Source organism: Scylla paramamosain, chromosome 6, assembly GCF_035594125.1.
Source record: "Scylla paramamosain isolate STU-SP2022 chromosome 6, ASM3559412v1, whole genome shotgun sequence".
Taxonomy (NCBI): Eukaryota; Metazoa; Arthropoda; class Malacostraca; order Decapoda; family Portunidae; genus Scylla; species Scylla paramamosain.
The window spans coordinates 35,709,497-35,731,996 of NC_087156.1; the positions used below are offsets into that span (position 1 = coordinate 35,709,497).

Sequence of the window (22,500 nt, forward strand, 5' to 3'; positions counted from 1 at the left end):
GTGACAGTGCAGCTGGCCTGTGACGCCAACCACACCCTTGCCTTGACTGCTGGTGGGTGTCTGTATGTATGTATGTCTGTGTCTGTGTCTGTATATATGTGTGTGTGTGTGTGTGTGTGTGTGTTATCATCATTATTTATTTATTTTTTGCTTTTGTGTGTTTCAGATGGTGACAAAATACCTTCGGCCAGTTGGCACTTAGACACCGACAGGGGCCCCAGAAGGATCCTGCCCTGGTGACCTCCTTGGCTGGCACCCTCTTAGTCCTGCTGGCCGCTGCGGGTCACCACTCTGCTGCCGTGACCCAGGCCGGCTACCTGCTGTTGTGGGGGTCAAACAAGCAGGGTCAACTGGGCTATACTCCCAAGGGTGATCCTCTTGTTAGGTGTGTGTGTGTGTGTGTGTGTGTTTGGGTGGTGGGAGGAAGAGGAAGAGGAAGAAAAGTAGTAATAGTAGTAGTAGTAGTAGTAGTGGTGGTGTACATAAAGTATATTCTTTTATTTATAATCAAGAAAAACAAACTGAATAATGATAATAATAATAATAATGATGATGAATAATTCTAAACAAACATGAATTAAATTATATAAGCCTAAGACTAACCAATTTCTCTCTCTCTCTCTCTCTCTCTCTCTCTCTCTCTCTCTCTCTCTCTCTCTCTCTCTCTCTCTCTCTCTCTCTCTCTCTCTCTCTCTCTCTCTCTCTCTCTCTCTCTCTCTCTCTCTCTCTCTCTCTCTCTCTCTCTCTCAGTGACACCCCAGCGTTGGTGCCAAATTTTGCCTGTTATTCTGAACCAATTGGGTATGTGGCACTTGGGGAGAGCCACACAGCGGCACTCGACTCTTTAGGGAAGGTACGTATGTGTGTGTGTGTGTGTGTGTGTGTGTGTGTGTGTGTGTGTGTGTGTGTGTGTTTTTGTCAAGTATTTCTGTTCCTTCATTTGTTCTATTTTGTCCTTGTTCTTGTTGTCATTTTTCTTCTTCAGTGTTTAGATGTTGAGCAGGTGATGTGTTGCAGCTCCCTGGCTCGTCGAAAACCTGAATATTTCAATTTCCGAGCCACTGTGTGACCTGCAGCACCTCACTGCTTCACCCTTAGGGAGAACACATTAGGCCAGATGGTGATTATAACACTGCTCAGGTGACGTAGTTAAGCTTATCAGGTGAGAATTAAATATGCTGAACAGATGTTAAGCTATTTGTATGTCCAGGGGGAAATAATAAATAACCTAACCTAACCTAACCTAACTGATACTGGCCAAGATTAAGCTGCGTGAGTGATTAGACTGCAGGCAGCGTAAATAAGCTTGTTAGGTAGGAAACTGCATGTTTGTCCAGGTGATCTGACGTGTGACTAACTTATTGAGGTGAGAATTAAGGGAGAAGTCGAGATTATTTATTTATGAATACGCAAGACTGTGATAGATTGGTATGTCTGTGGCCGCTGCCTTGTGTTCCCTCGACTTGTTCGCTGTGGTAAGTGGTAATTGGCTTAAGTACCATTGCTCATTACTTTCATTCATTCATTATCTTTTTATGTACGTTTATATTTGTTGCACACACACACACACACACACACACACACACACACACACACACACACACACACACACACACACACACACACACACACACACACACACACACACACACACACACACACACACACACACACACACACACACACACACACACACACACACACACACACACACACACACACACACACACACACACACACACACCTACCTTTAAGGGGAGGGCATACCTTAAAAATAACACTTTTCGACTAAGATTAAAATTAAGTTATTAAATATCATAGTCTCCCTTAATATATCTTACGTTTTCTATGAGCACCACAAGTTGATGCCATTCTTCCTCATATTTTTAAATCGCCTTTATTTACCATTATTAAAGGGCTTTAAATGCACCGCGCGCCACGTGCTCGGTCACCTGGCTCACTAACTTTATTAAGTAGTAAGGCACACACACCAACACTTAGGAGGATCACACAAATACGCCCATTTCCACGCCCACACTCTCACACGTCCGCGCCCTCGCCCTCATGCCCTCGCCCTCACAGGTCCGCGTCCACGCCATCAAACGCCCACGTCCACGTACTCACAAGCCTGCGCCCACACACTCACGCCCGCGCCCACATACTCACACGTCCGCGCCCACACACTCACGCCCGCGTCCATGCCCTCAAACGCCTGCGTCCACGCACGCACTCACGCCCGCCTCCACGCACTCACGCCTGTGTCCACGCACGCACTCACGCCCGCGTCCACGCACGCATTCACGCCCGCGTCCGCGCACGCACTCACGCCCGCCTCCACGCACTCACACGCCCGCGGCCACGCACTCACGCCCGCGTCCACGCACGCACTCACGCCCGCCTCCACGCACTCACGCCCGCCTCTACGCACCCACGCCCGCCTCCACGCACTCGCGCCCGCGTCCACACACGCACTCACGCCCACCTCCACGCACTCACGCCCGTCTCCACGCACTCACGCCTGCGTCCACGCACGCACTCACGCCCGCGTCCACGCACGCACTCACGCCCACCTCCACGCACGCACTCACGCCCGTCTCCACGCACTCACGTCTGCGTCCACGCACGCACTCACGCCCGCGTCCACGCACGCACTCACGCCCACCTCCACGCACGCACTCACGCCCGCCTCCACGCACTCACGCCTGCGTCCACGCACGCACTCACGCCCGCGTCCACGCACGCACTCACGCCCACCTCCACGCACGCACTCACGCCCGTCTCCACGCACTCACGCCCGCGTCCACGCACGCACTCACGCCCGCGTCCACGCACGCACTCACGCCCACCTCCACGCACGCACTCACGCCCGTCTCCACGCACTCACGTCTGCGTCCACGCACGCACTCACGCCCGCGTCCACGCACGCACTCACGCCCACCTCCACGCACGCACTCACGCCCGCCTCCACGCACTCACGTCTGCGTCCACGCACGCACTCACGCCCGCGTCCACGCACGCACTCACGCCCACCTCCACGCACGCACTCACGCCCGCCTCCACGCACTCACGCCTGCGTCCACGCACGCACTCACGCCCGCGTCCACGCACGCACTCACGCCCACCTCCACGCACGCACTCACGCCCGCCTCCACGCACGCACTCACGCCCGCCTCCATGCACTCACACGCCTGCCTCCATGCACTCACACGCCCGCCTCCATGCACTCACACGCCCGCGTCCACGCCCTCAAACGCCCGCGCCCACACACACACACAAGCCCGCTCCCACACATACACTTACGCCCGCGCCCACACATACACTTACGCCCGCGCCCACACACTCACGCCCGCTCCCACACACTCACACGCACATAAACACGAATTCATTCAACCATTAGAATGCTCATGCACTCAAAAATCTGGTGACGACACACTCAAAAATCTGGAGACACTCAAAAAGACACAACTCCTCACACACACACACACACACATTAACCTTCTAAATTTACATTAAACTTGTCTATTAATGCTTTGTTGTATTAAACCAGATTTTTCTTTTATTTTTTTTTATCAATTCAGCTCGAAGTTGGATTTCTAATACTTATTTTCCTAATTTGTTATTCATGTGATATGTATATTTTTTTTTTCTTGTACTGTTTTATTTCCTCGTATATTTTTCTAAAGTGGGTTTCAAAAACGTATCTCTGGAACCATAAACTGACTTTGAATAGCAATAATAAACTTCGAAGGTGTGAGCAGAAAGTTTTAAATTATTATTATTTTCAAATTGTAAGTTATTCATAAGTTTATCCTCGAGATTATATTTTCACTTCTCCAGGATCAAGCTGATTCTTTCCTCGCCTCTCCTGTCTTTCCTACTCACAATGTCGCTACCCTTCTGCAATATTAAATTTGATTACAACTATAGATTTCGTGTGCTTTACATTTATAGGGGTGACTTGACAAAGGCTCTCTCTCTCTCCCACAGCCTCTCCCTTGGCCAAGTCAGCACCGAGGCAGAGTTGATTGATATACAGGTGTGAATTCAGCTGCCTCTTCGCTGTTCCCGTTGCCAGGATACCATGTGATCGAGGCAGTGTTGGGGAAGGTGAAATTATCCATCAGGTTCGTCTTTTAAACTTCTAATATGTATATAATGTCGTGCTATTGAAATTTATGATGCCGTGCGAATTTCAATCATCCTTCAAATATAATTGGGAAGTATTTATTTAAGGCACATTTTTCAGTTTCTTGTCTGTCATACTGCTATGCTTTTCAAATTTCCTTTCTTGAATGTGACTGAATTTTTGACGCAATTCACAAAATATCGACACATTTCTTGCATAGTGCATTGTACTTTTCAAACTTGCCCGGTTTTTTCGTATCATGTTTGTCCAGTCATAGTCTTTTAGGCAACCAATCCCCAAACATCTCATACTAAGAATCTCGGCACCTTTTCCACGCCTCATTCTTTTCAAAGGTTGTTTTGTAATGAATCAATTATCAAACATTAAGAATCTCAGCACATACAAGCTTCATGTGTCTAGGAGCTAATGGTCCGTTTCCCTTGCAGGTGTGACGTGTGCTGCTTCACTCCATCCCATGAACAGTTGCCCACAGCAATCTCTACCACATCAGGCCTGACATACTTCATTGTGATCAGGGAGTCAAGTTTCATCAGGAAGAGAGGCTGTGTCACTACCTGTAAGCCTGACGAGGTGTTAGTTAAGTCAAGGAGCGTCATCAGGAAGAGGGGCCGAGTCTTGCTACCTGTAAGCCTGACAAGAGGAGTCAAGGAATTTTTCATTGCAATCAAGGAAGAGTCAAGTTGTAAGAAGATTGTAAGGCAAGAATTTTAAGCAGGAATAATTGTCAAGCAGTTAACAGCAGGAAGAATGCAGCGAGAAAAGGGTACAAGAGTTTTCAAGTAAGAAGATTGTAAGGCAAGAATTTTAAGCAGGAAAAAGTAAGGTAAGAATTTTAAGGAATAATTGTCAAGCACTTAACAGCAGGAAGAATGCAGCGAGAAAAGGGTACAAGAGTTTTCAAGTAAGAAGATTGTAAGGCAAGAATTTTGAGCAGGAAGGATATTGTTAAGCAGTTTAGCAGCAGGAAGAGTCCCTTCAAGCTGTTGGTGGGAGTGACAAGCATCCTTCAGGACTTGCAAAGGCTGAAGTCCTCAACACTAGTCTCACTCAAGTTGACACAGGAGCTCTCTGACACAAGGAAAACAAATCATTTATCCTATTGTGTATTTATTAAACTTTTGTGATTAAACAATATATATATTATTATCTTGTACATACTTAGGGAATTATACTAATAAGTTGCAAATAAACAAGCTTTCTGGTGTAACAGTTCATGCCTCCTCAGAAACTTTGGCAATGTGATTTAAACAAATATATTTAATCATCTTGTTCATACTTGTGGAATTGTGGAATTATATACAAATCTTTTTACAAATTGCAAATAAGCTGCTTTCTGATGTAACCAGTTCATAGCCCTGATAAAAAAAAAAAAAAATGGAAGCAAAAAATACTAGTAACAATTGATCTGGTCAAAAAAAAAAGCCAGGATTGGCCCATTTTTGGCTGGATTGGCCCATTTTTGGCTAAGTTTAAGGTAAAACTTGCACACAGAAGCCCTGTCCGAGCGACTCCAGTGTCGCTCGGACAGGGCTTGTGTGTGCAAGTTTCACTTTAAACTTGGCCAAAAATGGGCCAATCCTGGCTTTTTTTTTGACCAGAGGATGATCTATATTGTATCTATTGTTTTGGGTCCTATTTATTTTTTTATTTATTTACTTGGGGATGCATGAATTGTTTACCACCAATATATAAATTTAGTTTACCCAAGCACATTCTGTAATTTTATCAAACTATATAATTCACATGAGAATGATACTCACAAATTTATTTATTGCCAAAGACACAAAGCAAAGCACCCTAGACTACTACACTGGAGACAGCTGGCAGATCTGGCTTGCAAGATTTACACTGAAGCAGGCAACACATCAGGCTGCACCACCAGGAAGAGAGGACACCAAACACTGGCTGCAGACACCTTCACATCAGGCCCTGCAATGAGGCACCACCAGGCACAGAGGAGACCAAACACTGGCTGCAGACACCTTCACATCAGGCCCTGCAATGAGGCACCACCAGGCAGGCACAGAGGACACCAAACACTGGCAGCAGACACCTTCACATCAGCCCTGCAATGAGGCACCACCAGGCAGGCACAGAGGACACCAAACACTGGCTGCAGACACCTTCACATCAGGCCCTGCAATGAGACACCACCATCACCACCAGCCTTGATTGCAGACAGAAGACAAACCTCTGCAAATAAATACATAAATAATGCAACTTGGGTAAACTAGTTATGAAGAATGAGATTATTTCTGCATCACACACACACTAATTCCTCACTCATGCAAACTCTTATTCCCACAAACTTTTCACTCCCTCCCCTGGCCTAACAGGTGCCTCAGACAGTCCTTTAACACCCCACAACAATTTCACATCTATTTCTCTCCTATATCCATGAATTCCCCAAAATTAGTCTCATATTTAACCCAATACTTTCACATGCACATCGCAATAACAGAACTCTCCTCTTATTTCACAGTGATCATTGAAAATCATTCCTTCTCTCTCTCCATTAATACTTCACAACACACCTCACTGACAAGACTCACTCACACCTGTCAGGACTCACACTTAACAGGAGATAACATCTGCTTATCCAGCCATCTGTTGCTCCTCTTACAGTCTTGTACCACTATTTTCAGTGTTACTGCTCTTGTAATCGTGGTTAAGTGCATGCCTCCCCTCCTCCAACTCCTTCAGAAAACGTTAATCTTATTCCTCTTATCCATACACAAACACACATACACACCCAACAATGCTATATACAGTTGAAATTCCCCTATCCAAAATTCCTGGGACCAAAATTGCTGCAGATTTCAAATTTTCCCAGTTTTTTTCTAAATATTTCTATATGAATTTATAAAATGGGACAGCTTGGGGTTGGCATCAAGCTTTACATATACTTTCAATGTGGCTTTACAATGGCCACACAGAATATTACAGTGCATGACAGCACACCCACAGAACAAAGGCTTCACTGCTCAAAAAAATAGCAAATTATCACCCATGGCAACTCTCGTGCCCTGAAGATGCCAAGTTCAGCCCTTTAATCACAGAGAGACTGCCAGACACAGTGGAAGGGAAGGTCTCTCCTGTACTTCCCTGCCTGTGTCCCCCTTACTGCTACTCTCTCATTTCACAGCTCACATTTAATTCTTGCATTATAACGGGTGCTGTCAAGCTTAACAAAGGGAAGAGTGCTGTGATAGGCCTTGTTTGAGAGGGCTTTGTAGTTGTGAGACTGGACGGGAGACAGCAAGATCAACGACAGCCATGACACAGATGGCCAGGGATGCACTGACACAAGGTACAGCTGTCACTCCGAAGAGGAAGAAAGGCTCTTGGTGAAAAAGGAAAGCAGATACAAGAATATTAAGCTGATGGGATGTATATATTGTAAAAACTGATTAGCTGCACCCTCTTTTAGTCAGAAGAGGCTTGTGAGTTGCAGGGTAGCAGAGAGACAGCTGTTCCAATCACTGAGCACCCTTTGCCAACTGTGTGATGGCTGCTTCCAATCTTACCAGCTTCCTTCCAGTCTGACAGTTACTGATCCCTTCTTGAACAACCACAATCACAACACTTATGAGAAGAATTAAGTTGTAGCAAGGGGGAAGCAAGCAGATTAAGTTGTAGCAAGGGGGGAAACAAGCAGATTAAGTTGTAGCAAAGGGGAAACAAGGAAATTAAGTTGTAGCAAGGGGGGAAACAAGGAAATTAAGTTGTAGCAAGGGGGAAACAAGCAAATTAAGTTGTAGCAAGGGGGGGAAGAAGCAGATTAAGCTGTAACAAGGGGGAAACAAGCAGGGCAGTGTGTGAAAGACATCTCCCACTAAGCTTGACTTATTGTCAGTGTCAAGGATTCAAAAATTGAGCATAGCATCTTGAGAGCACACAAGTCAGAGATATGGGACTTCAACAGTACAAATAACACAATATTCACCTGACTGTTGGTTCCTGAAAGACTCCAGTGAGGTGTGACTGTTGCTCCTCATTAACGGAAGTCTCCCAAGGTCTCTTCCGCTTGCTATCCACAGTACCACCTGAGGGAAACACACACACACAATCAACACTGCAGCATTACACAGCATGGGAGGCACGACAGGGTACACTGATATGCACATTCTAGAAAGGAAAAGAACTAAAGGAGTAGACTGTGCCATTTCTACACAGTAAATGTTGGTCTGGCAGTCAGGCAAGATGTGAGTAGTAGTAGTAGTAGTAGTAGTAGTAGTAGTAGTAGTAGTAGTAGTAGTAGTAGTTTTAATCCCTCAAACAACAGTCCTATTGCTTTAATTTCCTGCCTATCTAAAGTTTTTGAATCTATCATCAACAGGAAGATTCTTAAACATCTATCACTTCACAACCTTCTATCTGATCACCAGTATGGATTCCGTCAAGGCCGCTCTACTGGTGATCTTCTGGCTTTCCTTACTGAGTCTTGGTCATCCTCTTTTAGAGATTTTGGTGAAACTTTTGCTGTTGCCTTGGACATATCAAAAGCCTTTGATAGAGTCTGGCACAAAGCTTTGATTTCCAAACTACCCTCCTACAGTTTCTATCCTTCTCTCTGTAACTTCATCTCAAGTTTCCTTTCTGACCATTCTATTGCTGCTGTGGTAGACGGTCACTGTTCTTCTGCTAAATCTATTAACAGTGGTGTTCCTCAGGGTTCTGTCCTGTCACCCACTCTCTTATTATTCATTAATGATCTTCTAACCCATACTTCTTGTCCTATCCACTCCTACGCTGATGACATCACCCTGCACTTTTCCATGTCTTTTCATAGACATCCAACCCTTCAGGAAGTAAACAGTTCACGCAGGGAAGCCACAGAACGCCTCACTTCTCATCTCTCTAAAATTTCTGATTGGGGCAGAGCAAACTTGGTATTGTTCAGTGCATCAAAAACTCAATTCCTCCATCTATCAACTCAACACAGTCTTCCAAACTATCCCCTCTTCTTCAATGACACTCAACTGTCCCCCTCTTCTACACTGAACATCCTTGGTCTGTCCTTTACTTATGATCTAAACTAGAAACTTCACATTTCATCTCTAGCTAAAACAGCTTCTGTGAAGTTAGGCGTTCTGAGACGTCTCCACCAGTTTTTCTCACCCCCAGCTGATGACTCTGTACAAGGGCCTTATCCGTCCATGTATGGCAATCCATGTATGAAGAGTTATAAGGAAAGAACTTACTTATTAATGGTTACACTTGCAATAACACAATACCATGCCCAACACCTCACAGTCACTTGATCGAAGCCAACACCTCACAGTCACTTGATCGAAGCCAACACCTCACAGTCACTTGATCGAAGCCAACACCTCACAGTCACTTGATCGAAGCCAACACCTCACAGTCACTTGATTGAAGGCAACACCTCACAGTCACTTGATTGAAGCCAACACCTCACAGTCACTTGATTGAAGCCACTCACTAGCTGACCAACTCATCTCAGCTTCAAGGCAACTCAATCTGGAAATAACAGACAATGGAAACAGGTGGGGCTTTTAATCTTCAAGGGACACGTTAAAAATCCTTTGTCAAACCAACAGTAGTGAATAATTCAGTCCCAGATTGTTAGAGAAATGCAAGTCAAAACAGTGAAGTGTAAACAGCAGGTAATTGTTGGTGTCATTGTGCCTGCCATTCAGTGGAAGGAGAGATAAATAAGTTGTCAATGTCCCTTCTACACAAATAAAAAAAACAGTACATTTATGCACACTGCTGCTAATCAATTTATTCTCCCTCAGCAACACTGCATTATATTCAACACCTGCTCACTAACTACTGTCTGTAAGTGAATCACTGAAACTACACACATCACTATTATCATTCTCTCTCTTTCTCTCTCTCTCTTTCTCTTTCAGAAGTATTTATACAACACAGTAAGTACTAGTAACACCTTGACTTGTTCTGCTTTGATCAATTGTTACGTGATACTGCCTCCACTATTTCAGCTTTTACTGTGTGGGTGAACAGTGGATCTTCCTGAGGCAGTGGTGGAGCAGGTGTTTCACTCTTGACACTGTGGGAGCAAAGATTGTCTTCCTTGCGATATACTACACAGTCAATGTATTGCCTCCACACACAGCAACACTGTTCTTCTGTTCCTCCAAACTTTGAGTTTCCTCACTACAGAATCCTTCAGAATAAACTCCAAGATTTGCTGAGGTGTTCCCACAAGGATCTTCCTTGGCTTTGTCAGCTTGCAGTCTCTCAAGGGCCTCAGTCAAGATTGTCCTCCAGGCCTGGCCACATGCTGCCTGTCTCCAAGGACACACCTACTCATTTCACTGATATAAGCAACCTTTTCAAAGCCCATCAGAGCATTTTCCATTTCTGACAACAAGCAATATTTAGTGGGCTCCTAAACACACACACACACACACACACACACACACACACACACACACACACACACACACACACACACACACACACACACACACAAACCTGCAGGAATTTGTCTTACCCTTAGCCAGTACTCATCTTACACATATAAACAGCAGATAGCACACCTAGAGTGGTCACCACTTCCTGTGAGTGGCAGTGCACAGCTGTTTTCAGTATGAGTGGAAGGTCCACTGTCACACAGTCTTGTGACAGCCTGGACTGGACACTTGCTGAGCAGCTCTGGAACCTTCAGGGAGGTTTACTGCAAACCTGCACACTGAAAGAAAATGCAGTTTGAGTAAATGTACATATTATTATATAGAGACAAAACTGTAGTGAGTTATCTAAGGAACTTATGACAATGGTACAGAAGAATTACAAAGATATTACATGGTCCAAGCCTTCAATTCAAAGTAAGTGCTTCAGATTTACATAAACAATTCAGACAGCTTCTAAAATCTACATAAACAATTCATGCAGCTTCTAATTCCATCATTGAGCGTCATCAGCCGTTGGTCCTGGGTTGGCTCACAGTCGTCCCCAAGTGACGCACCTGGCTCACTCAACCCCACGTGCTTCATGGCTCTGTCTGTCTGTCACTCCTCCACACCTGGCTCACTCAACCCCACGTGCTTCATGGCTCTGTCTGTCACTCCTCCACACCTGGCTCACTCAACCCCACGTGCTTCATGGCTCTGTCTGTCTCACTCCTCCACACCTGGCTCACTCAATCCCACATGCTTCATCGCTCTGTCTGTCTGTCACTCCTCCACACCTGGCTCACTCAACCCCACGTGCTTCATCGCTGTCTGTCTCACTCCTCCACACCTGGCTCACTCAACCCCACGTGCTTCATCGCTGTCTGTCTCACTCCTCCACACCTGGCTCACTCAACCCCACGTGCTTCATCGCTGTCTGTCTCACTCCTCCACACCTGGCTCACTCAACCCCACGTGCTTCATCGCTGTTTGTCTGTCACTCCTCCACACCTGGCTCACTCAACCCCACGTGCTTCATCACTTTGTCTGTCTGTCTGTCTCACTCCACACCTGGCTCACTCAACCTCACGTGCTTCATTGCTCTATCTGTCTCACTTCACATTCTTACATGCCATTCTAAACCCTCTCCATTTCTGACAATCATACTTCAGTCACTCTCAACCGTTCAAAAGCCCAACTAGTTTCCAAGCCGCTCTTTACTACCACCCTAACACACCTGTTCCCTCAACTGCTACTCCTAACATTCCACACCGCCACAATGTTGCCTCTCACTGCCGCAATGTTGCATATCTAGCTGTCTTCTACTGCTATTTTCATGGTAACTGCTCTTCTGATCTTGTTAACTGCATGCCTCCCCTCCTTCTGCGGCCTTGCTGCACAAGATTTTCTTCTTTCTCTCACCCCTATTCTGTCCACCTCTCTAATGCAAGAGTTAACCAGTATTCTCAATCATTCATCCCTTTCTCTGGTAAACTCTGGAACTCCCTGCCTGCTTCTGTATTTCCACCTTCCTATGACTTGAATTCCTTCAAGAGGGAGGTTTCAAGACACTTATTCATCAACTTTTGACCACTGCTTTGACCCTTTTATGGGACTGCCATTTCAGTGGGCATATTTTTTTATTGGATTTTTGTTGCCCTTGGCCAGTGTCACTCATACATAAAACACACACACACACACACACACACACACACACACACACACACACACACACAGAAATTATATTAGAAATTATTAGAAATTAGATAAGTTACCAGTCACGAGCCTACGCGACGCCATGTATGTGAGCAACGCATGTTTTTAAGCATCTGGAGCAAAGTGGTTAAAGGAAAACTTTTTGACTTGAAATGTAATTAGATTGATCACTTATTTTTTCTGGCTGACATTGTTTTTGGAAGGTGGCACTTAAGATATGTGAATGCTGTATCTAGATATAAACAAACATTCACAAATACTCATTCCATTATGTGTCTGTCATTAGGCCCTCAAATAAACAACAAATTAAGTGAAAAGTTACCATTTCCCTTCCTGGCTTGCGCTCTTGTTGCTCTGAGTTGTAGCAGCAGCGACGTGTGACACCCAGGATGAAGGTGTCTGCAGGGTGGTCTGTGTCAGGGTGATGATGGCACACAGCACCAGCAACACCATGACAGCTCAAGCATCCTGTTGAAATTATCACATTTTTAAATGGTGAAAGGTGAAGGAAAAAGCTGTCTCCATGGAATGTGGAAGTACACAACAACAACTCTGAAAGATTTCTTACAATAATAAGTCATCATTCATTGTATCCTTTCTTGTTGGCCACAAGATTATCATACAAATTTTCCATAGACATCTGCAAATTGGTACCTCTAGCTGTTATTAAATATGATATTAAGTTTGATGAATGTATTTATTTCATTATACATGAAAGTTGTTGATTGCAAAAAAAATAATAACCAAAATATATTTTGACTTTTACTTTACAATGCCTTAACTGTTTCCTTTTAAAAAATTATGTAGATTGATTTTCTCATTTTAAAACTTATAGTCTAGACAACTAACTGGTCTTAAATTTTTTGTGATATACAAATAAAGTAAGAAAGAGAGCACATTTCACTAACACTCAAGGTGAAGTGTCCACCAATGATGGTGAAGGAGGTACACATGTAAACTCCAGTCTGACCAATGACCAACACAATTTGTCCACCTGCATGTCTCCATCGGGCACAAACTCCACCTCCCGCATCTGTGTCATGCCCACCACCACCGTCACCGTGGCAACACTGAAAAGTGGAATCTTATCATTCACACTGTTACAAAAAATATACTCCAATATGTATATATATATGGATTACTATTCCCAATGTTAAAAATTCTTTAGCTAATCTTACTTTGAGAGAGAGAGAGAGAGAGAGAGAGAGAGAGAGAGAGAGAGAGAGAGAGAGAGTGAGAGAGAGAGAATCAAGCCATTTGAAGTACATTTTTAGTTCCTTTACTTACACCATATTGCCTCTCTCTCTCTCTCTCTCTCTCTCTCTCTCTCTCTCTCTCTCTCTCTCTCTCTCTCTCTCTCTCTTAATAAATATGAAAACTAACACATTAACATAGGGAAGCTAATTCTAAAGACAGTCCTTAAATGACCCTGCCCCCCCCCCCCCTCTCTCTCTCAGGTGGAGTTGGCAAGGTACCATCTCTGTCCCCGCCAATGTCTCTCATGACTTCAAGACGCCTCACTGTAACCTAACTTAACCTAACCTAACCTAATGTAATCTAACCAAACCTAACCTAATCTAATCTAATCTAACCTAACCTAACCTAACCTAACCTAATGTAATCTAACCAAACCTAACCTAACCTAATCTAATCTAACCAAACCTTATCTCACCTACTCTAACCTAACCTAACCTAACCTCACCTCCTCTCATCTAACCTAATAATTCCTCACCTAATCTAACTTAACTTCTTCACTTATGCTAGTTTAACCTAATGCAACCTTTGCTAACTCAATTACCTTAACTAACCTAATTAATCTGCTATAACTTAACATGATCTAACGTAACCTATGTCATCCAAATCTTAGTTTCATCTAATCTAATCTAACCTATGCAAGTTAATGTAAATTCATCTAATATAACCTAAACTATGCTAGTCTAACCTATCCTTAACTTACCTAACCTAACGCACTATCTTAACCTAACCTAACCTAACCTTACTTAGCCTTACAATCTAACACACTTCAACTTACATAGCCTAACCTACTAACTTAAAATACTAACTATAAATACTAATACTAACTTAATACTAACTTAAGACCTACCTATGCTTATATCACTTCTATATCCTCCTCCTCCTCCTCCTCCTCCTCTTCTTCCTCTTCCCTAACACAGTGACTCAGCGAAGCCAAGAAAATACGTAATTTCTGAATACCATCTTTAAGAGGTTCACCCAGTCAGCCCTCTTCCTCCTCCTCCTCCTCTTTCCTGACCTCCATCCTCCCTTCTTTACTCACGTGTCTCTCCCTCCCTACACACACACACACACACACACACACACAGAGGGTCTCACAAGGGTAATACACACACACACACCCAACCAGTCACCCACACCCACCCACATACATGTACACACGGACGCACACAGCCTGTCACCCTTACGTCAAACAGCTTACACCCTTCTATTCCCTGTCACTCATCAATCACACATACCCAGTCTCTCTCTCATCTTCTACTCTGTTAAATAACCAGTTAACGGTCCCAGCCTACTCCCAGTCCCCCTAGACGGCCGGTTACTCTCTCATTAGGAGCATATGACTAAAAATAAGTGACATGGGGCGGCGGTCAGAGAGAGCTAGCCTGCCCTGGTCTGCCTACGGGAATCGAAAGCGTTTGTTTGGGTACGGTTTAAAGGGACGAAGGTTTAAAGGGACAGTCTCTGCGTGAGTGTGTTTGGTCAAATGCTGAATACTCACGCCTGGTTCGTCATATAGCCACATGGACAGGCACAGATCACTCCTCCACGACACACACATAAACAAACACACAAAAACACTAACTAGTAACTGTACCTTTAGTTTCGTCTGCTCTCAAAATATTCCTCCATTACTAATGTAACCCACATTCCCTAGTGGTATACTTTCCTCGGAACACCCATATTTTTAAGAGCTTTTTATCCACCATATATGTCTCGGTTAACTCTCATCTTGGCTGGAAATTAAACTATATTGTATCAGTGTGGCCATCTTGAGGTCCCGGATGAAATGGCGAGCTGGGATTGGCTATTCACGACCCGTTGTCATGGTGATGGTAGATGCCACTCACTTGACAGCTCATATTTTCTCGCTATTGAAAGGAGTTTATTAGAGCGTAACTGAAGCGTGTAAAGGCATCATTCCGCACTATACTATTAAGATATTGTAGTTCTGAAGTGTTCCTAGGGTTAGTAGGCTTGGATAAGGAGTATAACACAATTTAGATGGTGTGAAGAGCGGATGTTTTCGCGCGAAATTCAAACAATTCCAGCCTCTGATATTACGTATTAGACTTAAGATATTGTAGTAAGAAAGTATCTATGGAGTTAATAAGCTTGGGTAAAGAGTATAGGGGAATTTAAAGGACGTTTAAGAGACGGAGTGTGAGGAGAAGGTGTGTCAACGCGATTCAAGTAATTCAAACCTGTCTGAGTTGATTCCACAGAAGACTCTTAAGATATTATATTGCTGAGGTGTTCCTAGGGTTATTAAGATTGGGTAAAGAGTATAAGGGAATTTAAAGAGTGGATAAGGGAGGGAGTGGAGCGATTTGATGTCATATAGACCAAAGCCAGGTTACAGAGGGGTTTTATCTTGTAAAGGGGACGGTTCGGTTTTCTTGACCGAGTGACGAAGGAGAAGAAAAAAAAATAAGAAGAGACATCAGCCACTGAACCACAGGGAGAGGAGTGAAGGTCCTTTCTCACTGTTCCCTATATAAGACACAGGGAGAGGAGTGAAGGTCCTTTCTCACTGTTCCCTATATAAGACACCATACACTCTAGAACACCAGGTCAGAAATCAAGAAACACGTGCTATTACAATATAGGTGAAGCTTAAGGACACGTCAGTAATTCAGCAGCAGACAATATTTCACAACTCTGCTTCTCAAACCTTCTCGCAACGCAACCGGAATGTTTTAGAATGTTGTTCTTGTTCTGCTGTAGTTAAATGAATTACAGAATAAACAGGGAAGATAGATGTTTTCTTTTTTACCCAGAAACATAAAAACGTACATAATTTCTACTAGAACCTGATAAAAATTAAGAAAGATAAGACGCCAAATCGTTTGAGGATACGAGTTTCTCTTCTGTTATATAAAAATTACAGAACAAACAAGAATAGATGGATTTTTGTGCTAGTCATGAAAATGCCTTTGAAAACCTAAATAACAGACCAGAACATGATAAAAGTTCAGATAAGACGCGGGAAGATATGATAACACGGATTCCTGTTGTGTAATAAGTTGAATTACATAAGAAACACGTAGAGCTGGATTATTTTTTTCCCTAGTCACGAAAATACCTCTGAAAACCTAAATAGATCTCTAATTTATAAAAGTTAAGTAAGAAGCTGAACCATTTGGTAACACGAATTTCTGCTCTGTACTAAACTGCATTACAAAACAAAAACAGTAGCTAATATCGAATACATCACATCATATTTTATTTCCCAAATCACGCGTGGCAGCTTCCTACCTAATCCACCATGCCACTGTTTTTACCAAAGGCCGTGATTCTGTTGGTGAGTGACAGGGAGAACAGAACGTCTACACAACTATAGGGACTTGAGGTGGCTGGCATAACAAGTGAGGGCAAGACAGCGTCCTTCCCCCACTTGGCCACTGCACACACTGAATAACCAGGAGCTATCGTAATAATTCCATAGCAGAAACTTCTACACAGCGACGCATTTCCTTCAATAAACCGCTAACCACTGAAAAATAAACCCTTCTAAACTCCACACGTGTAAACAAATAAACTAATCTATCTGTTATTGCTAATATTTGAGCGTCATTCACTTCAGAACATTAAAAAACATAAACAGAATGCCGGCGCGCTCTAGACAGTGGCGGCCTGGCTAACTCTGGCTAACTCCAATAACGTTTCATTTTGGCTCAAGGCATCTTAGCTTCCCCCCTCGGCTCTTTTTTCGCTCCCCAGTCTTTGTTCTCCCTCAGGCAAGCCTCATATGCTCCCTGCCACGAATGCTGCAAGAAATATCGCCAGTCAGTGATGGGAAAAAGTGCTGAGAAATAGACGTACCATCTTAACTTGTGTACTCATCTCATATTATCGTTTATTTATTTTTTTTATTTTGTTATATAAGGAAACTGCATCTTGGTTCATGAGTTTTGAGTTTTGTTGACTGTACACTATGATTCTTGTGGTCTTGTCTTATTATTTCACGAGCTATGTCAACAGAAGAATAAATATGAGTTTTTTTTTTGTTTTTTTTTCTTGAAACTAATCGGGGTAAGTCAAAACGCATGGAAATCTATCAGTCTCAAAATTAATAACATGCGAATTAACGTAAATTTATTCTTTGCATTCTGAAAGATCTATAAAAAGTAAAAACTTGTCCTGAAATCAATTTGAAATGCGCCTTATTGCAAATTTATTATATTCTGAGCCAGCCAGAAAAGAGTCCTCGCTGGTGGCACGTGAGCAATGAGTAAATATGAGGTACATTAAGGTTTCCATCAGTTCACCTGTTGGTTCCTGTCACATTCAGGCCCGATAAAATTTCAAGGACTATGTAGTGGTGTGTGTGAGTGTATTTATGTTTAAGAGGATATCATTGAATGTATGTTTATAGTTGTGTGTATGGCTTGGCTTAGAAAGTTTAATCTCTCTCTCTCTCTCTCTCTCTCTCTCTCTCTGTGTGTGTGTGTGTGTGTGTGTGTGTGTGTGTGTTCCGTTTTTCCTACTTTTGTATCTAACTTTTTTATCATTATTCCCTCCCGTTATACTCTCTCTCTCTCTCTCTCTCTCTCTCTCTCTCTCTCTCTCTCTCTCTCTCCGTTAGTAAATATTCTCCCTACGTGTCACTCTGGCGGTGGTGGTGGTGATGGTGATGGTGGTGATGGTGGTGATGGTGATGGTGGTGGTTGTGTTGAAGAAAACAATGGAATGCAGGGAGGAGTGTGTAAACATGTCTAGCCCAGGAACACAGTGGACACCCATAGCCTAGTTAGCAAAAGAGTTCACTGACCCCTACCACTGAACGCCCTTATAATATCTTAATATAGAGCCTTCCTATCTTAATGTCCTTAACCTTAATGTCTAGCCCAGGAACACAGTGGACACCCATAGCCTAGTTAGCAAAAGAGTTCACTGACCCCTGCCACTGAACGCCCTTAGTATCTTAATATAGAGCCTTCCTTTCTTAAACCGTGGAAGGATGGAACTGAAAGGGTAACAAACGTATATTGAGATTTTTTATGACTTTTCCTCCTTAATTAATGGAAGGAGAGAAGTAAAAGAGTAAGAAATACGTGAGCTAAGATGAACTGATGCTTTTTCTTTTCTTCTTTAATGCATTCTTTCACGCCAACATGCATTTCACCCCGTTAATTACGGTTCTAGTGTTTACGTTAATTGGAAGGAGAAATATTGGCCAGAATTCGGTGTTTTTTTCCCGTTCCCTGTTTAAATGTACGGTTCATTTTTCTCATTGTGTCTTTTTCGTGATATCTGAACACTGATGACGCAACATTCACTCCTTATGAATCTGAAGGAAGCATCACGTCACCTAAACTGCTGATATCTCTTTATGGTTCCTTAGGTAAATACGAGCAAGATAAACTAATGTAACGCCATCCCCCCCCTCCGGTTCCCCCCTCCTCCCTCCTCCTCACCGGTCCGATCAGAGCTCTAATGAGACGAGGCAAAGATCTTCACGGTGAAGAAGAAGAAAGGAAGAGGAAGAGAGAAGAAGCACGCACACACAATAGAAAAAAAGAAAACATTTTTGATTGGTAATGGTTCTCGCCTTCATCGTCATGGCCAGAGGGTAAGGAGAGGTTAATTATCACACAGTACCTACAGTGTGGCTTTATTAGGAGGAACGAAAAATATAAAAATAGCAAAAATAATTAAATGAATAATACTGATGGGATTCTTTGGGTTGACTGACCCACTATGACACTTGAAATTCTGGTATGGCATATACACTTATACTCCGTTACTTAACACTACGAATACACAAGAAAATAATTACTTTTATAACTCCTCAAGAGCACCATTCATTCTGGGCACCGTTATATCCCTAAATAACGTCACAGCCTTCCTCCATCACTTCTCTACGGCAATAATATTGCTCACAACACATTCACAGTAGATTATATTTGACTAAAGAAACATTACATGGCTAACGCTTTCCCAAGACTGTGGCCTGTCTCCACGTGGGACCAACACCGGCTATTTTATCTGTTGCCAGAGGGAAGGGAGACGCCATTCTGTCAACACGTACAGTCACTATATCTTCACTAGAGACATGGATAATAAACATGAACACAGTAATATTCACTTCTAAATAAAAGAAAAATCAAATATTTCAGAGCTACGAGACCCACCTGTTGCCAGAGGGAAGGGAGACGCCATTCTGTCAACACGTACAGTCACTATATCTTCACTAGAGACATGAATAATAAACATGAACACAGTAATATTCACTTCTAAATAAAAGAAAAATCAAATATTTCAGAGCTACGAGACCCACCTGTTGCCAGAGGGAAGGGAGACGCCATTTTGTGCTCTCTCCCTCAACACCCACAGGCATCTGAAGTTATTGGAACCTTAGCTAGTTCTCTCTCTCTCTCTTCTTTCACAAATAATTTTACTGAACCGTGAGTTTAAATAAAAATGCAGGAATAATTGGCTAGCAAGGTGAGCATATAGGCTGGACATTAGTTGAAGTTAATAATTGAATTCTAAATTACTAACATATTTTATAAGCTAGGGTATGATACCTTATGAGTTACTGGTAGGCTGACGCAACATGATGTAATTCTATTATTCGTATTACCATTGATTAGAGAAAACTACAGTTGAAATAAGTAAAGACTATTTATAATAAATGTTTCAAGACTTTTAAATCACTCCCACGAATACACGCCTTATAAAAATACTTTTTTCATATAATCACTAAACCTTTAATTACCGCTATTATCCTCCTCTTCACCGCAAGCTACAAAAGAAAACAATTATTGGGGAGACTCAAAGAAACTCACTAGCTCTGCCCTTGGACTGCTATCATCCTTCAACATTGAGAGTACTATGAGAACTGCTGGTATGGACAGAGGAAATGAGAGAATAGGAAGTTAATTTAGTTTTCCATAAGCTATAGAACTGTTGAAGAGGCTGGTACAAAAATGAGCCTAAAATGTCATAGGTGGTTACAGGACAAGTTGCCTACAAAAGGTTATATTAACAGATACACTATTTGATAAGCTGACAGTGTTTCTGAATTCATATGAGAAAATAGTAATAAGTGATAATTTACCTAACTGCATTGGTGATAAATGAAGGCGTTGAGGCAAACGTCAGGGTGTGAGAGGTAAGGTGGACACACAGGGAGCAGGAATGACAATACTGGTGTGGTAAACTGCTTCATTAATTCCACTCTGATCAAATGATTACCTCTTGCACAATTACAGTTCCTTCAAAACCAAAACCAACACCAGCTTGATAAATTGCAATCAATGTTTCAAATTCATACCTCTTGCACTTACACTTCCTTCAAAACCAAAAACACCAGCTTGATAAATTGCAATCAATGTTTCAAATTCATACCTCTTGCACTTACACTTCCTTCAAAACCAAAACCAACACCAGCTTGATAAATTGCAATCAATGTTTCAAATTCATCTTAACCTCAATTATATACAAAAATTGAAAAAGAAAAAAATACTTGCTTTTATAACCTTTACATACATACACATTAAAGAAATTTTCATTATGTATTCAAACTCATAACATTTTGTGTAGTAATATTTAAACAGCTGACCATCCCAGGACTCAGCTCCAGCCAGTTGTGTTTGAGGAGAAAGTTTCAACCAGAAGAGAAATTAAGGTACTGAGATTCCAGCCAGAAGTCACCAGAACCTAACCAAGGGCCAGGTTCTAGGGCTTCCTTACCTGCTCACATTAAACCAAGTGGTGAGACTGACTGCTAAACTAGAGTACAGCTTTCATTTAACCCATAAAGAGTGGGTACCTTTAAATAAATAGATGAGTTAAATACCTTAAACATCTGAAACTGGATGCCATTTTTGTCAGGAAGCTAAATAAGTGTTGATGTGATGAGTTCGCACACTTTTGTTTTCAGTAAGTAGGGCTTGTCTGTCACTGTCCCATCACCACAGCCCTCTCATCACCCACTCCACTCCACAGCAGAACACTAGATGAGTGATCTGACACAAGCAGGAATGAGTGACTGACCCCTTCTCCTGTGCCTGTCTTTCACAATCAGCTGCATTTGATTTGCATTCATGGCAGGCTCAGCACCGACCATTTACAAGGAGCACCCACACTTCATGGGCTAAGTAAATAAATGGGAAAAGAAAGTACGTCAAAATCATAAATAAGAATTCCGTTAAATGTCAGTCTTCTAACTCTGGCACTAAGTAACAGAGCTGGAACAAAATAAAGGTAAACACTGGACTGGAAGAATTTACACGTGGAAAAATTGAATTCCACGTCACTCGTCAGACTGCAACATTTAGCACAGACCATCACTTCCCTTCCACAGGAGTTTTGTAAGCCACTCAGGTCCAGTTCAGTACATTCCCTGCCTTCAGCAAGCAGCAACATACAAGACAACACTCACAGACAGGACTTCAGGTTAAAATACTATGTAGCTACCTATCTACTTTGTCATTATCACGTAGCAGACTCTACAGCCACGTGTGCGAGGGACCGCCTGCCCCGCACACCGCCGCCAGTACCCAGGCAGCTACTACTTCTATTAAGCGGAGATCTCAAAGGTGGATTCTACCCCGTACAGTCCCAGTATTGCTGTGTTGGCCAGGAAGAACTTGGCTTTCTTCACATTTGTCCCTGCAAGTAAAGAAAATTCCACTTAGCACAAGTCCAGTCAGTGATCAAGATAAGGGGACTAAATGTTGCAGCAGGCTAAAGAATATTCCTGCAAAAAATGAGTAATGTAGTGAAAGATAAGACTTAACATCTGCATCTTCAGTCAAGTGATGATTAAAACTTGCTTTATTTTCTCCTTCAGAATAATCAACATAATTTCATTGTGAGGGAGTTCCAAGGCTGTACAGGATATCAGAGTATCCTTGCTTGGTGACTGAAATATATTCCTAGTAACTATGGGTTAAGATATGCTGCTGCAGAGACCTCCAAGTTCAACTGTTCTATGTGAGACTGTACCCAAAACACAGAGATGGGTTTTGTTGCCTTGAGATGCCACCT

The 22,500-nt window shown here is 42.9% G+C and overlaps 2 protein-coding genes across 12 annotated transcripts in view; one reads left to right on the forward strand and one right to left on the reverse strand.

The window, feature by feature from the left end:
* The window catches only part of LOC135101662 (probable E3 ubiquitin-protein ligase HERC4), a 10,941-nt gene extending 5,651 nt beyond the window's left edge, over window positions 1–5,290 (forward strand). For both annotated transcript variants that reach the window (XM_064005976.1, XM_064005975.1), the window contains 5 exons: window positions 1–52; window positions 167–385; window positions 751–853; window positions 3,988–4,124; window positions 4,573–5,290. The exon at window positions 1–52 is cut by the window's left edge and continues 99 nt beyond it. In XM_064005976.1, the coding sequence (XP_063862046.1) occupies window positions 1–52; window positions 167–240 (126 nt within the window). In that variant the 3' untranslated portion in view covers window positions 241–385; window positions 751–853; window positions 3,988–4,124; window positions 4,573–5,290. The remainder of the gene's footprint in view (window positions 53–166; window positions 386–750; window positions 854–3,987; window positions 4,125–4,572) is intronic.
* LOC135101663 (uncharacterized) overlaps window positions 5,238–22,500 on the reverse strand; it is a 25,502-nt gene continuing 8,239 nt past the window's right edge. For 7 of the 10 annotated variants that reach the window (XM_064005978.1, XM_064005987.1, XM_064005979.1 and 4 more), the window contains 6 exons: window positions 19,638–22,122; window positions 13,155–13,316; window positions 12,569–12,714; window positions 10,678–10,829; window positions 8,094–9,631; window positions 5,238–6,284 (listed from right to left, as the gene is read on the reverse strand). The gene's annotated coding sequence lies outside the window, so the exon portion shown is untranslated. Of the gene's footprint in view, window positions 6,285–8,093; window positions 9,632–10,631; window positions 10,830–12,568; window positions 12,715–13,154; window positions 13,317–19,637; window positions 22,123–22,500 lie in introns of all 10 variants that reach the window. The other 3 variants (XM_064005986.1, XM_064005980.1, XM_064005982.1) reach the window with 3 other exon arrangements.